Raw genomic sequence first — 17507 nt, forward strand, 5'->3', positions numbered from 1 at the left:
CTTTAGGTACCTTGGGGACAACTTCAGGGATACTTGGAGGCAGAATCAACAGCACTTCGCTCTTAGAGTGAAGGTGGGGCATGAGGGTAAAACAGGGATTGAGGGACCTCCTAGAGCCTTGTGGTGACTTCTTAAAATTGGGAGGAATGGGAAAGGAGCAGGTACGAAAAAAAGGTAAAGAGTCTGCTGGGCCATGTTATTCTTCAGATGATTACATCATTTTATGAAAAAAGATGAAGTACAGAGTAACACCTGAAATATATATATATATATATATATATATATATATACACATACATATATAATCATATATATTCTTATTCAAGAGCTATTTGCAAATGCCTCCCATGGACTTTATATTTATACATGGTGTTGCACTACTGTGGGGTGCAAAGGGGATTATAGGCCCTGCAGTTTCAAAGCCAGGCTCCTGAGTAAGGTCAATCTCTGGCCCAGAAAAACAAAGTCATGTGGTTTCTTTTCTGTTGTCTTCAGCGTCACTGTGGGTCAGGTCAGAATGCTATGCAGGACATTTTTGTCTCCACATTAGAGGCTGCAGGGTGGCACTCCAGAAGCCAAATGTGTCCTACAGACATGTTTTGGGACAATGTTTTAACAAATAAGATTTGTGGCCAGAGGTTAAAAATCAAGTTTTGTATCATAATTTACTCCCCAATATCCCTTGAAGAAAAAATCTTAAAAGAAAAATGTAGCATCACTGAACCCACATCCCTAAGGGGTATCACGAACTGCGAGGCAGCTTCCCTGATGTGGGGGCCTGTGCCCTCCAGGTCTCCATGGTCCCTGCCTGCAATCCTTCACTCACCCCCTGCCTGGCCCTGGGTTCTGTGGAGTTTGTGTCTCATGTAGGAAGATGCCCAGGCAATTTGACCTGAGACTGGGAGAGAAGGAAACTGTTCACCTACTCCTGCAGTGGGAAAAGGGTAGGAAGACCCCAAAGTGGGATGTGGGGACCTGGGATACAGAAATTGCATGTGTCCAAGTTGTTCCTGCTCCAGTGACTATGGGAACCTTAGTTCAAGAAAAAAAAAAAAAGAAATCTAGCACAAAATCCAGATTCAGGAGTGTATCTGGAAACTCCAGTGAACTGGGGACCTCAGAGACGGTTTCTTTTCAGACAAAGAACCGGAGGCCCAGAGCATGAAATGTGTCAGCAAGAAATGTCTGACCAGAACTGGGACCTCGGAGTGAGCCCCACAGTGTTTGCAGGTCAACACGGCTATGCCTTCAAATTCATGGATGAATTATCTGAGCATTGGCACACCCGAGTTCACCAACAGCCCCTCAGACGTTTGCCAAGAAGAAATAGAAAATCGCTGGGGGCAGGGGGCAATCAGGTGTTGACTTATTTTCACATCTGCTCCCATGAGTTAGCGCCAAATCAGACAGACCCTGATCCTGAAGCCATAGCCACCTGCACATTGGTGTCAAATTGGCCACCAGGGGGCTTGTGCCAGCCAATGGGCTGAACTCTAGGGGGTCATCCAGGCTTGGCTCCTAAGGTGCCGGGCTCCACAGTCAAACCAGCACATCTTGGCAGAGGGACCAGCTGGCAGGTTACTGGACGCTGCTGCAGAGCCGGGCCATTCCCTGGGGCCTGGCTATTTATGCCTGTGGTCTTTGAATGTCAAGAAACAGCTGCTGCCATTTTTGGAGGATTTATTCGGCAACAAGTTCTGGGCTCAGTGTTTGTATCTGAGTTAGAGATCATCATGGTACCCATTCAATAGCGGAAGACATAGATTCAGAGAAGGACAGAAACTTCTTCAAGGACACACAAGAGTAAGTGTTAAAACTGGAATTCTGGGGCTTCCCTGGTGGCGCAGTGGTTGAGAGTCCGCCTGCCGATGCAGGGCACACGGGTTCGAGCCCGGTCTGGGAAGATCCCACATACCGTGGAGCAACTAGGCCCGTGAGCCACAACTACTGAGCCTGCGCGTCTGGAGCCTGTGCTCCGCAACAAGAGAGGCCGCGATAATGAGACGCCCGCGCACCGCGATGAAGAGTGGCCCCCGCTTGCCGCAACTAGAGAAAGCCCTCGCACAGAAACGAAGACCCAACACAGCCAAAAATAAATAAATAAATAAATTTTAAAATAGTATGGAAAACAAAACTTTTCTTTCATGTACCTTTACATGTACAAATATATAGACTACAATTGCTATTTCTTCCATATCAACTTATCTACGTTATTGGTAGCCAGAAAATGTTGATTTTGCACAAATCTGCATTTCAGTGAAAAGTATCATTTGGCTATAAACTGATGTTAAAGATTTCCACACATCATGCAGTTCAGGCTTTGCGTTCAGCTATACTACCACAGTGTGAGAGACACAGTACCTGCCCTTTATGGGACAATCTCTAACAGGTGAGATTGTCAAGGTAAATAATTGTAATACGCACCCTAATCATACAATCCAGCAATCTCACTCCCTGGTAGCTACCCAAATGAGTTTAAACCTTATGTCCACAACAAATGTGCACACAGATGCTTATAACAGCTTTATTGATAATTGCCAAAACTTGGAAGCAGCTAAGATGTCCTTCAGTAGGTAAATGAATAAATAAACTGCACTATATTCAGACAATGGTATGTTATCAAACCATGAAAATACTTGGAGGAACCTTAAATTTGTATTAGTAATTCAAAGAAGCCTATCAGAAAAGGCTACATATTGTATGATTCCAACTATGTGACATTGTGGAAAAGACCGGTCTCTGGGGACAGCAAAACAGATCAGCGGTTGCCAGGGAATGGGGGAGAGGGAGAGATGAAAAAGAGCAAATAGGACTTTTATGGCAGTGAAATTTCTCTCTATGATATGATAATGATGGATATATCTCATTATATGATTGCCAAAACCCATAGAAACTACACCACTAAGAGTGAAGCTTAATGTAAACTATGGACTTTGGCTGATAATGATGTGTCAATGTAGGTTCATCAGTGTAACAAATGTACCAACCTGGTGAGGGAAGTTTATAGTCCTGAAGGCTGTACATGTGGTGGGGTAGCAGTTAAATGGGAACTCTTTGTACTTTCTGCTCATTTTCAAGATGAACCTAAAACTCCCCCAAGAAATAAAGTCTACTGTAAAAAAATATAATTGTAAACTTTCCAGCCCTAAAATTTTATTATTCTAATTTTTTTAAAGAAGAAACCATTCTTGTTCATTAATGTTTAAAATCAGTTTTAAAGTCTCATTTGTTTAGAGGCTCCAAATCAAGTTAAACTTTTCCTAGAAGTAAACATTCATTCTTTAAAAGTATTAAATTTACATTATAATTTTTTTCTTAACATTTTTATTGGAGTATAATTGCTTTACAGTGATGTGTTAGTTTCTGCATGTATCCAAGTTGTTGTATTCACTTTGTTGTATAATAAAGTGAATCAGCTATACATACACATATATCCCCATATCTCCTCCCTCTTGCGTCTCCCTCCCACCCTCCCTATATCACCCCTCTAGGTGGTCACAAAGCACTGAGCTGATCTCCCTGTGCTATGCGGCTTCTTCCCACTAGCTATCTATTTTACATTTGGTAATGTATATATGTATGTCCATATAAACACTACCACTCTCTCACTTTGTCCCAGCTTACCCTTCCCCATCCCCATGTCCTCAAGTCCATTCTCTAGTAGGTCTGGGTCTTTATACCCGTCTTGCCCCTAGGCTCTTCATCTTTTTTTTTCTTTTTTTTTTAGATTCCATGTATATATGTTAGCATGTGGTATTTGTTTTTTCTCTTTCTGACTTCACTCTGTATGACAAACTCTAGGTCCAACCACCTCACTACAAATAACTCAATTTCGTTTCTTTTTATGGCTGAGTAATATTCCATTGTATATGTGTGCTGCATCTTCTTTATCCATTCATCTGTCAATGGACACTTAGGTTGCTTCTATGTCCTGGCTATTGTAAATAGAGCTGCAATGAACATTGTGGTACATGACTCTTTGAATTATGGTTTGTTCAGGGTATATGCCCAGTAGTGGGATTGCTGGGTCATTTGGTAGTTCTATTTCTATTTTTTAAGGAACCACCATACTGTTCTCCACAGTGGCTGTAACAGTTAACATTCCCACCAACAGTGCAAGAGGGTTCCCTTTTCTCCACACCCTCTCCAGCATTTATTGTTTGTAGATTTTTTATGATGGCCGTTCTGACCAGTGTGATATGATATCGCATTGCCATTTTGATTTGCATTTCTCTAATGATTAGTGATGTTGAGCATTCTTTCATGTGTTTGTTGGCAATCTGTATATCTTCTTTGGAGAAATGCCTGTTTAGGTCTTCTGCCCATATTTGGATTGGGTTGTTTGTTTTCTTGATATTGAGCTGCATGAGTTGCTTGTAAATTTTGGATATTAATCTTTTGTCAGTTGCTTCATTTGCAAATACTTTCTCCCATTCTGAGGGTTGCCTTTTTGTCTTGTTTATGGTTTCCTTTGCTGTGTAAAAGCTTTAAGTTTCATTAGGTCCCATTTGTTTATTGTTTTTAGTTTTTTTGTGTTTTTTTTGCAGTACGCGGGCCTCTCACCATTGTGGCCTCTCCCGTTGCGGAGCACAGGCTCCGGACGCACAGACACAGCAGCCATGGCTCACAGGCCCAGCTGCTCCGTGGCATGTGGGATCTTCCCGGACCGGAGCACAAACGTGTGTCCCCTACATCGGCAGGCAGACTCTCAACCACTGCGCCACCAGGGAAGCCCCCCATTTGTTTATTTTTGTTTTTATTTCCATTTCTCTAGGAGTTGGGTCAAAGAGTATCTTGCTGTGATTTATGTCATAGAGTGTTCTGTCTATGTTTTCTCTAAGAGTTTGATAGTGTCTGGCCTTACATTTAGGTCTTTAATCCATTTTGAGTTTATTATTGTGTATTGTCTTAGGGAGTGTTTTAATTTCATTCTTTTACATGAAGCTGTCCAGTTTTCCCAGCACTACATATTGAAGAGGCTATCTTTTCTCCACTGTATATTTTTGTCTCCTTTATCAGGACACATATTAATCAAACTATCAAAAATTAACTACAAAGAAAAAATATTAAAAGCAGCAAGGGAAAAAAAACAAATAATATACAAGGGAATCCCCATAAGGTTAACAGCTGATCTTTCAGCCGAAACTCTGCAAACCAGAAGGGAGTGGCAGGACATATTTAAAGTGATGAAAGGGAAAAACCTACAACCAAGATTACTCTACCCAGCAAGGATCTCATTCAGATTTGATGGAGAAATTAAAACCTTTACAGACAAGCAAAAGCTAAGAGGATTCAGCACAACCAAACCAGCTTTACAACAAATGCTAAAGGAACTTCTCTAGGCAGGAAACACCAGAGAAGGGAAAGACCCACAATAACAAACCTAAAACAATTAAGAAAATGGGAATAGGAACATACATATCAATAATTACCTTAAATGTAAATGGATTAAATGCTCCAACCAAAAGAGTAGACAGGCTGAATGGATACAAAAACAAGACCCGTATATATGCTCTCTACAAAAGACCCACTTCAGACCAAGGGACACATACAGACTGAAAGTGAAGGGATGGAAAAAGCTATTCCATGCAAATGGAAATCAAGAGAAAGATGGAGTAGCAATTCTCATATCAGACAAAATAGACTTTAAAACAAAGACTATTACAAGAGACAAAGAAGGACACTACATAATGATCAAGGGATCAATCCAAGAAGAAGATATAACAATTGTAAATATTTATGTACCCAACATAGAAGCACCTCAATACATAAGGCAAATGCTAACAGCCATAAAAGGGGAAATTGACAGTAACACAATAATAGTAGGGGACTTTAACACCCCACTTTCTCCAATGCGCAGATCATCCAAAATGAAAATAAATAAGGAAACACAAGCTTTAAATGACACATTAAACAAGATGGACTTAATTGATATTTATAGGACATTCCATCCAAAAACAACAGAATACACTTTCTTCTCAAGTGTTCATGGAACATTCTCCAGGATAGATCATATCTTGGGTCACAAATCAAGCCTTGGTAAATTTAAGAATATTGAAATCATATCAAATACCTTTTTTGACCACAATGCTATGAGCCTAGATATCAATTACAGGAAAAAAAACTGTATAAAATACAAACACATGGAGGCTAAACAATACACTACTAAATAACCACGAGATCACTGAAGAAATCAAAGAGGAAATTTAAAAATACCTAGAGACAAATGAAAATGAAAACAATGATGACTCAAAACCTATGGGATGCAGCAAAAGCAGTTCTAAGAGGAAATTTTATATCAACACAATTCTACCTCAAGAAAGAAGAAACACCTCAAATAAACAACCTAACCTTACACCTAAAGCAATTAGAGAAAGAAGAACAAAAAAAAAAAAACCACCAAAGTTAGCAGAAAGAAAGAAACCATAATGATCAGATCAGAAATAAATGAAAAAGAAATGAAGGAAATGATAGCAAAGATCAATAAAACTAAAGCTGGTTCTTTGAGAAGATAAACAAATTGATAAACCATTAGCCAGACTCATCAAGAAATAAAGGGAGAAGACACACATCAACAGATTTAGAAATGAAAAAGGAGAAGTAACAACTGACACTGCAGAAATACAAAGGATCATGAGAGATTACTACAAGCTACTCTATGCCAATAAAATGGACAACCTGGAAGAAATGGACAAATTCTTAGAAATGCACAACCTTCCAAAACTGAACCAGGAAGAAGTAGAAAATATGAACAGACCAATCACAAACACTGAAATTGAAACTGTGATTAGAAATCTTCCAACAAACAAAAACCCAGGACCAGATGGCTTCACAGGCGAATTCTATCAAACATTTAGAGAAGAGCTAACACCTATACTTCTCAAACTCTTCCAAAATATAGCAGAGGGAGGAACACTCCCAATCTCATTCTACAAGGCCACCATCGCCCTGATACCAAAACCAGACAAAGATGTCACAAATAAAGAAAAATATAGACCAATATCACTGATGAACATAAATGCAAAAATCCTCAACAAAATACTAGCAAACAGAATCCAACAGCACATTAAAAGGATCATACACCATGATCAAGTGGGGTTTACCCCAGGAATGCAAGGATTCTTCACTATATGCAAATCAATCAATGTGATACAGCATATTAACAAATTGAAGGAGAAAACCCATATGATCATCTCAATAGATGCAGAGAAAGCTTTCGACAAAATTCAACACCGATTTATGATAAAAAACCCTCCAGATAGTAGGCATAGAGGAAACTTTCCTCAACATAATAAAGGTCATATATGACAAACCCACAGCCAACATCATCCTCAATGGTGAAAAACTGAAACCATTTCCACTAAGATCAGGAACAAGACAATGTTGCCCACTCTCACCACTATTATTCAACATAGTTTTGGAAGTTTTAGTCACAGCAATCAGAGAAGAAAAAGAAATGAAAGGAATCCAAATTGGAAAAGAAGGAGTAAAGCTGTCACTGTTTGCAGATGGCACGATACTATACATAGAGAATCCTAAAGATGCTACCAGAAAACTACTAGAGCTAATCAATGAATTTTGTAAAGTAGCAGGATACAAAATTAATGTACATAAAACTCTTGTATTCCTATACACTAATGATGAAAAATCTGAAAGTGAAATTAAGAAAACACTCTCATTTACTACTGCAACAAAAAGAATAAAATACCTAGGCATAAACCTACCTAAGGAGACAAAAGACCTGTATGCAGAAAACTATAAGACATTGATGAAAGAAACTAAAGATGATACAAACAGATGGAGAGATATACCATGTTCTTGGATTGGAAGAATCAACATTGTGAAAATGACTCTACTACCCAAAGCAATCTACAGACTTAATGTAATCCCTATGAATCTACCACTGGCATTTTTCACAGAACTAGAACAAAAAATTTCACAATTTGTATGGAAACACAAAAGACCTCGAATAGCCAAAGCAATCTTGAGAAAGAAAAACGGAGCTGGAGGAATCAGGTTCCCTGACTTCAGACTATACTACAAAGCTACAGTAATCAAGATAGTATGGTACTGTCACAAAAACAGAAATATAGATCAATGGAACAGGATAGAAAGCTCAGAGATAAGCCCATGCACATATGGTCACCTTATCTTTGATAAAGGATACTTTATAATTTTTAAGGAACATTTATAACTTTATTATTTATAGAAATCACAGTGTAATTATTTACTCAACTAGCATTTACATAATATAATATTGATAGGGACAGAGTAAAGGGACAAAGTAGGTAATTAAATAGTTAATCCCACTAGGGGATTAAGTAAAAAAAATATATACGGGGAACCCCTGTAAGTTAATGATCACTTAAGAAAACAGGTTTGCTTGACCACAAAACCAAGCACGCATGCTTAGCAACAAAACCATGTGACGGAAACATGAGCCATGCCCCCAAACAATAAAAAAATGGTGGCATGAGACCCACATCCTGCCCAGTGAGCTCAGTAAGTTAATGGCCCCTAGGAAATGCTCTCTACCCACATGAAAAACAATAATTTATGGAAAGGTGGCATTTCAAAGTGAAAGACCCTCATTGTACTGAGACCTAAAATAATTTTTCCATAGTACCATGACAGTCCAGGCTTGACCTTGTAGGAAAAAGAAAACTCCCCTGTCCAACCTGGAGGAGGAGCTGATGATGGAGGCATGACATCTACTCAGGAATGAAGAAGAAGGTCGTCTTTTCTTCCTCCCCACTTTTCCTTTGATTATTAAACTGTAGCCCACTAAGTTCTCCAGGGCAGCACCCTGTTGCTCACCCACTTATAAGCCTCATAAGCATCCTATTCTAATAAATCACTTCTTATCTATCACTTTGCCTCTCACTGAATTCTTTCTGCATGGAGGACATAATGGACCCGAGCTCTTCAGAGCCCCCCAAAATGCCACATAGCGGTTTCAAGATTTTTTTAAAATACTGAATTATATAGTTCTGCTTGCAAAACTAATTTATATCCTCTGGTCTGGTCTACCAGTAGATGCCTATAAGTTCTGAGGCTCAGAATGTCTACCTAATAATCACTAGAGATGAATCCAGTCTCTTCTCTGTCCCCCTCTCTGCACTGGCTGCTGAAGCACCCTGGGTGAATCAGGATTCTTTGGTGCCACAGGTATAAGCTGAGTCCCACTTCACACCCTGGATTCTGCTCTCCTTGAGGTTGTCAGGAATAGAGGGTAAACTAGAGGATGAAGATAGTGGGTGTGTCCACCAGGAGGAAAAAACAAGAGAAACACCCTACTGCTGAACTCTTACTACATGTCAGGTCCTATGCCAGGCCACCAACTAACATTGTCTCATCGATTCGTACTGAAATCCTGTAACTTGAGTGTGCTCCATTGTCTCTTCATATTATGAGAAAAATGAGGCCCTTGCCTAAAGTCCTCCCACCCTTATATCCTATTCCTCTCCTGAGCCAATAGCACCAGTTTTTTATTTTGTAATGAGGAGTCTTCATTTTGGTGCCTTTGGTTTAGGGCGACTGTGATGGTTAATTTTGAGTCACCTTGGTGAAGGAATGCCCAGATATCTGGTAAAACAATAATTCTGGGTGTGTCTGGGAGGGTGTTTCTGGAAGAGATTAGCATTTTAATCCATAGACTGAGGGAAGGGATCAGCCTACACCAATGTGGGTGGGCATAATCCTATACTTTGGGGGCCTGAATGAAACAAGAAATCCAATTCTCACCTACTCTCTCTTCTTGCCCATGAACATTGAAGCTTGTGGCTCTAGAGCCTTCATACTCTGAACTTACACCAGGGGTCCTCTGGTTCTCAGGCCTTCAGCCTCAGACTTGGAATAACACTGTCAGTTCCACCATTTTTCAGCCTTAAACTTTGGTCTGAGTTATACCATCAGCTTTGCTGGTTGTCTAGCGTACAGACAGCAGACTGTGGGACTTCGCAGCCTCTGGAACCACGTAAGCCCATTCCCATAATAACTCCCTTTAATACATAACTATATATACAGCTGACACTGGAAACATGGGTTTGAACTGCTTGGGTCCACTTACATGAAGATATTTTTCGATAGTAAATATAGCACTAAACCATCTGAAGTTGGTTGAATCCAAGGACATGAAACTGATGATGGAGACAGCAGACTATGAGTTGTATGAGGTACATAACAGGTATTTGATATATATCTTGATATGCTGATGTCAAAACATTCTATGCCAGTTTTCCATAACAGGGAGAGTCAGGAGGTATTAAGGGAATATAGTCAATCTCTAACTGACATGAACTAGTCCCCCCAGATGGTATAATTTTTTTTTTTAGAAGATGTTGGGGGTAGGAGTTTATTAATTAATTTATTTATTTTTGCTGTGTTGGGTCTTCGTTTCTGTGCGAGGGTTTTCTCTAGTTGTGGCAAGCAGGGGCCACTCTTCATCGCGGTGTGCGGGCCTCTCATTATCGTGGCCTCTCTTGCTGCGGAGCACAGGCTCCAGACGCGCAGGCTCAGTAGTTGTGGCTCACGGGCCTAGTTGCTCCGCGGCATGTGGGATCCTCCCAGACCAGGACTCGAACCCGTGTCCCCTGCATTAGCAGGTAGATTCTCAACCACTACGCCACCAGGAAAGCCCAAATGGTATAATTTTTAACACACTATAAAAATACTAAAAACATGTCACATGCCTACGTGGTTTTAAATTTTTGCTAAAAGGAATTTGGATGTCTATACTGACCACAACTAGATTAATTCAAGAAGGACCACTACCCACCCATGACAGGTATGGGTTGGTGAGGACCAGAGGCTCAGCTTAGCTGTATAGATACACCTTCCAGAACCATGGGCATTGCCTTGTGTAGTGAAGCTTTTTCCCAGCACATACAAAGACCAGAAACTGAGACTAAAGAACCCACCAGGAGAACCGTGAGGACTGCTCATGTCCAGGATCATGGCCTGAGCCAGCAGTGAGGACCCTGCCAAGAACTCTTCATGCTATTGGCTCATTGGCCACTGAGTATGTTCCCCTTGTTGTGTTTATTAACCCACTGAACAGCCACAGAAATAAGCAATGCAGTAAGAGATGCCCCAGATAGAAAAAAGAATTTGCGGGAAGGGTAAGGTTTCAGATTATAGACAACTCAGTGCCTTTTTTTTTTTTTTTAACCAGTAACTGAAGATGACTGAGATATGAACTGCAAAAACAGAATAATACATCATGGGGGGCAGCAGTCGGTTTACACTGGGGGTCTCTTTATTTCTGACCATTTATTTACAGCCATCCACCCAGGGATAACTCCAACATGTGTATCTCAAGCCTGAACTTCCTTCCAGAAATTTAGATCAATATTTCAGACTCTATAAACACATATTCCTGAATGTCCCATCAACTACCTGAGTCAAGATTTCCCCCTGCAATCCTGCACCCTTGCTGGATCACCTTTCCTTTCCCCGTTCACATTGATCACATGTTGGAAACCATGGGTCAGTTTTCCCTTCAGGATGCAGCTTTGCCTAGATTTCACAGTCCAGGTGCTCAGAAGAAAGTTTTTGATAGAGAACTAGGCAGAATACCAATTAGGCAGGGGTATTATAGCTGTATACAACAGGCTCAGGATGATAGAATGTGTTTTCTCCACAGTAAGGACAGGGGCTGGAGCTAATCCAGATGGTCCTGGGACGTCCTAAGTCTCTAAGAATCTTCAACAGCCCAGCCTGAAGCTGGACAAGTCTCTCTGGGTGGAAATGTCCCTGAGGGCTGTAACTCTCCCGAGGGGCAGGATACAGCTCTTGACTTAAACTGAGCAGCCCGGAGGTATGTTGCAGCAGCTTCTCCATGATGGCCATGGAGAGGAGGTTCCCACACATGCTGAAGGTCCTGAGCTGAGAACAGTGGCTCAGGGCAGGCAGGATGGCCTCAACTTGGGGGTCCATGATCCCACACAGACCTAAGTCCAGTTCCTGGAGTGTGGCTGCAACCTTCTCCAGCAGAACTTGGAGGAGCTCAGGACTAAAGTTGGTCAGAGTGACACCACTCAGATCCAGGCCTTTTAGCTGACTGATGTTCGGGCACTGGGACAGATGGAGCAAGTCTGAATCTGTAAGCCGGCAGTTGGTTATTGAGAGGTTGTCCAAGGGGGTCTTCAGGCAGCTGGAGAGAAACCAATGAATTAGGTCTTGAAAACTGGAGTGGCAGGTAAACTCCAGGTGAGAGAAAAGCCCAAGGTCAAGGTTGTTCTGACCATCAGATAAAGGTCAATACCCAGAATACCCAATCTTATTTTAGCCTGAGTCCTTTCATCTTCCTTGTGTGACTGGGTCAAGTTCACAGAATCTTGAAAGCTCTTTCCTCATCTGTCAAGCAGAATAAAATTTACTCTACTTCCTTATGAGGATGAATGAAGATTACGGCGTGGACTAAAACATGCTCAGAGGAGAGTCTTACACAGAGTTTCAATCAATTGGCACCACTGAATTTTAATATTGGGAGACACGAAAAAAAATGCTTTCAACTCAGGTTCCTTCAGTCCATGCTTGGGCCCCTAGCACCTATATCTCAGGCCAAGTGACAGTCCTGGGTGATAAGCATAGAAAACCAACCTGTACAAGTTCCCAAATCATCAACTGTGATTTTCCAGTCTACAGGGGCTCACTTACACCCCTGCATCACCTGCAAATCACCTACCCCCCCTTTTTTTTTTTTTTTGCGGTACGCGGACCTCTCACTGTTGTGGCCTCTCGTGTTGCGGAGCACAGGCTCCGGACGGGCAGGCTCAGCGGCCATGGCTCACAGGCCCAGCCGCTCCGCGGCATGTGGGATCTTCCTGGACCGGGGCACGAACCCGTGTCCGCTGCATCGGCAGGCGGACTCTCAACAACTGCGCCACCAGGGAAGCCCACCTACACCTTTTTATAATCCTTTTGGCTCTAGCTCCTTAACCATCCTCTCCAGAATCATGCGTTTCCCATATGTTAATTACCTTATCTGGAGCACAGCACAACTTTTGCTGAAATGAATTTGAGACAGGCTCACTGTGGTCACTAAACGGGTGAGCACAGAGCTTCTCTTTAAAAATGTTCAGGTCAGCTTACATATTTTACTAGGTCATCTGATTAAAGATAGATATCTCTTCTTAAGGCAGAAATCACAAAATCTCCATTGATAGATCTGAATGGTCTAATCTGTACCATGGTGTCCTTTTCCAGAGCCTCTCTGCCAGTTTAGCCCTCTACCTTGATTTGTGTGGTATGTTATACCACACTTCAAGATAGAGCAGCTGGGGCTTCCCTGGTGGCGCAGTGGTTGAGAGTCCGCCTGCCGATGCAGGGGAAGTGGGTTCATGCCCCGGTCCGGGAATATCCCACATGCCGCAGAGCGGCTGGACCCGTGAGCCATGGCCGCTGAGGCTGCACGTCCGGAGCCTGTGCTCCACAACGGGAGAGGCCACAACAGTGAGAGGCCCACGTACCGCAAAACAAAAAAAAAAAAGATAGAGCAGCAAAGGAGACAATGCATTCACATTCTATTGTGTTTATTGTTATTCAGCCAGTGTGGCCACACTTACCTGAGCATTTGGTCCAGGCAGCCTTCAAGAAAGGAGGGAGATTCCATACGGAGATCCCGAAGGTGGTGCAGCCTGAGGAACTGAGAGGTAAATTGGAAAACATGCTGCTGCTGCTGCTCCTCAAAGGCAGACAGGTAGACATGGGAGAGAAGGAGTCTCTGCACGTTACTCATCTGGCCCAGGAGAGGAGCAAACATGGCCAGGGTGGACAGATGCCAGGTGCAATTCACTTGCACCTCCTGGATACAGTCCAGCTGCACCCTACTCAGGACTTCCTTGATGTTTTCTGTGGGCATTGTAATGATCTTCAGCTTCTTACAGCACAGGTGTATGGAACCTTTTCTCTGCTCCACCCACCGGATAAGGTAGATGAGGAATTCATCCAGGTTACTTTCCTTGAGGTGAAGTTCTACAAACACCTCCAACAGAGCTAACGGCTGCTTTGTTCTTGACCTGTCCTCAGCCACTTGTGCCATCAGTGAGCTTGAGTGCACATGGTAACTGGATACAGACCACATTCTCCAGAAATACTGCCCAGTATGCCTTAAATCCAGCACCCGCAGCCTGCACCTCCTGTGGGGAAACAGCAGATTGGCAGCGATGGCTTAAGAGCCACACATAATGAAACCACAGTCTCAGCATTTAGGCAGCACTCAGACTCCCCACCCGAGCTTTTACTTCTCATCCCTGACATCACCTGCTGCCTTGCCCTCTTCTTCCCTCTCCGCCTCACCTTCCTCCATCTTGTTTCCACTTCCATCCTTCCTGGTTCTCCACTTCTAGTACCTTAAGCATCACTAGAAAGATGTGGGGACATGTTCCTTCAAGTGCCCTTTCATCTTAGGTACTCCTACATTTCTGGAACTCAGCAATGGCCAAGGCCTCTGAGCCTCTTCATTTGGCATCATCAGAAGCCTCTAGTCCATCAACCGGCCATCCACTCTTATGACACCAGCTGCCTCTCAAGGATGTCTAGGACTCTACCAGGATACCTGGATCAGACTCACCTGGGGCGATCCTGCTGGGCAACTAGGACATCAATACCGTCCAACACTGCTTGTAAGGTCCCCCGGTGAGGCGTCTGCATCAGACCCCCCAGAGGCAGGCGGACAAAGGGCCAGGCTTGCACCATGGCCTTCAGGGCCTCACTGTGTCTCCCATAGAAGGCCAAAATGAACAGTGGTGGGAAGAGCTCGGTGGGCAGATACTCCACAATGGAGATGACCGAGGTCTCATCCCTCAGCAGACCCGTTGCTGCCAGGTCCAGGAGTCTGAGTGGGTTCCAGACACTCATGTTGACTCTGCTCCAGAAGAAATCCTGTGAATATTTGCAGGGATAAGTCATCCTTCTCAAGCCAAGCATGAGCAGACCTTCATGTGTCCCCTTACCCTTCAGAGGAACCAATTCAGGGCCAAGGTCACTGCTCCAGCAACAGTGGAAGAGCCTCTGTTTATCCGAATTCCACTCTGGTCTCTGTTGACACAAAGTCATAGCTCTGCCCCTTCTGGCACCATAAGAAGAGTCTCACAAGTACCATGGAGATGGAAATATCAACCAGTAGCCTGTCCATGTCCATCCATTTCTTTGCTTATTTATGTCTTGCTGGGAGGTGGGAATCATGAGCCTGAAAGCTGACCCCAATCTTTTTTGGGGGCAAACTCTCAGACCATCACTTAATGTCCTAAGACTATGGGAATAGGAGAGCTCTGTGGACCAACACAGCCTCCATCTTCAGTTTCCACAGTTAACCTGGTTGGGAAAGATTAAGGAGATACCCTTAATATGAGTGTCATTTGTGCACAAACTAAATATTTTAAATGTCAAGAAATAAAATTCCAAATAGATAGATGTTTGTCATTCAAAAGTAAATCTTGTTGGTTAAGATATTTTAAAATGATATACATCAAAGTGCAGATCAAAATGTTTGGTATTAAGGCAAAGCTACACTTAGAGGCAAAACAAAAACATTTAATCCATTCATTGAAAAGGAAGAAAAAGGAAAATCTCCCTGCCATCCCTAGCTGCATGTCATCATTCAAGACCAGATTACCATAGATGAGATTTGGGTGTCCTTAACTGAGATTGTTAACTTACCAGCTCTGATGTGATTGGCAGGGTATTCAGACCTCAGTTCTGTTGGAGAGCCCAGGCAGTGACACCAGAGCAAGAAAATTCTGCATCTCTTCTTTGGTACCTGAGGCTTTTGTAGAACTTTCTAATCACATCATCCCCCTTTTCAACTACTATCTTCCAATCAGAAAGTTATACATAATTAGATTCTAGACTGTCCATCAGGTTAATCCTGATTGGATCTTTGTCTTTCTTCAGATGAGTTGACTGAATCAGATATTCATTCAAGAAAGAGAAAGAATGGGGGGTGGGGGTGGCAAGAGAGTCAAGGAATCATTCCTGATTCACTCCACAAACACTGAGTTTTACTAATATGGACAGTTGTAGCTCTGCATGTGAGACAGGAAGGGTTTAATCTCTTCCTGAATGAGAATAATAATACCAAAAGCATTATTGTTGGGGGATCTTCAGCCAGATCAAAGTAATCAAAATGTCCCAGAATTTTTAAAACTTTCTAAAAACAGTGGTTTCTTTCCCCGCAAAGCCCCAATATAAAGAAGTCCTAAGGAGGAGATATGGGGATATATGTATATGTATAGCTGATTCACTTTGTTATAAAGCAGACACTAACACAGCATTGTAAAGCAATTATACTCCAATAAAAAGGTTAAAAAAAAAAGTCCTTGTGTCAAGTTGCCATTTAAGTATTATGTGGGTAATGTAGCAGATCATGAACTGATCAAAGAGCAAGAGAAATGCAACTGGGGATGTGTTGGTCCTCCAGGCTTAAGTCATGGCTTCTCTGATGGTGGTCAGGTAATAATCACAATGAGAAGTAAGGGTCGGGGCTGAGGAGTAGGCAGCTGAGTGTACATTAAGTGACCCTGTGAATGACCCAAACAGTGTAAAATATGTTTGTTTTCTTCCCTATTCGGTAGGCTTAGATTAAAATTTTTTCTCTGGATGGAGTCTAGAAATTTATAGGGAGTAACTAAGAGAAGACAATGTTATCTTTGAGCTCCTTACTTCCCGGAAAGATGGGCTCAGCTCAGCAAATTGGCTTAAAAACACTCAATCTGAGAATGTGAGTGGAGAGTGAGGCACCCAGCCCTGGGAATTTGGACATTTCCAAGTCTAAGAGCCACTAGGGTGGCGCTGTGGGCTCTTTGGGAACTTGGAGCCAGGGAAAAAGTAAACATGGGTCAGTTGCAAATAACCCTGTCCTCATCATGGCAGCAGCTACCAGAAAGTATTTTCTTCTAGGTTCTTCCCAAAGAGGATGATTCCCAGATGGCAATTAGCCCCAGCCATTTTCCAGGGACTTTGCGAACCAAACCATAATCCCATTGGCCCCTTTCCAAGTATATTTTGAGGAATTTTTTTTTTTTTTTTTTTTTTTGCGGTACGCGGGCCTCTCACTGCTGTGGCCTCTCCCGTCGTAGAGCACAGGCTCCAGACGCGCAGGCTCAGCGGCCATGGCTCACGTGCCCAGCCGCTCCGCGGCATGTGGGATCTTCCCGGACCGGGGCACGAACCCGCGTCCCCTGCATCGGCAGGCGGACTCTCAACCACTGCGCCACCAGGGAAGCCCCAAGTATATTTTGATAACTCCTGTTTCCTCAAGCTTAGCTAAGTTCAACACAGGTTCTGACTGAGGCAATGCCATTAAGCACAGAAATAAAATTCTGTTTTTCTCCTCATATTTAGCACTGTTCACAAATTTCAACCCATTTCCCTCACAGAATTCAGAAGCTATATTTGGTGTTTAAGTGTCTGTCACTTTCAGGGATGACTCCCACACTGGGCTGCATCACAGGGAGATTCTTTTAAAATTTCAAGACACAAAGCAAGTGAGAACCTTCCTCAAC

General features: G+C 42.6%; 1 protein-coding gene across 1 annotated transcript; it reads right to left on the bottom strand.

Moving 5' to 3' along the window:
- Positions 1 to 11580: 11580 nt before the first annotated feature.
- On the bottom strand, positions 11581 to 14862 carry LOC115867179 (PRAME family member 15-like). Its single transcript, XM_030883237.1, has 3 exons — positions 14576 to 14862; positions 13569 to 14141; positions 11581 to 12154 (listed from the first exon to the last, which is right to left on the bottom strand). The coding sequence occupies exons 1-3, from the start codon at positions 14860 to 14862 to the stop codon at positions 11581 to 11583; spliced, it is 1434 nt and encodes a 477-aa protein (XP_030739097.1).
- Positions 14863 to 17507: the final 2645 nt, after the last annotated feature.

Source organism: Globicephala melas, chromosome 1 (assembly GCF_963455315.2).
Source record: "Globicephala melas chromosome 1, mGloMel1.2, whole genome shotgun sequence".
In the NCBI taxonomy this organism is placed as follows: domain Eukaryota; kingdom Metazoa; phylum Chordata; class Mammalia; order Artiodactyla; family Delphinidae; genus Globicephala; species Globicephala melas.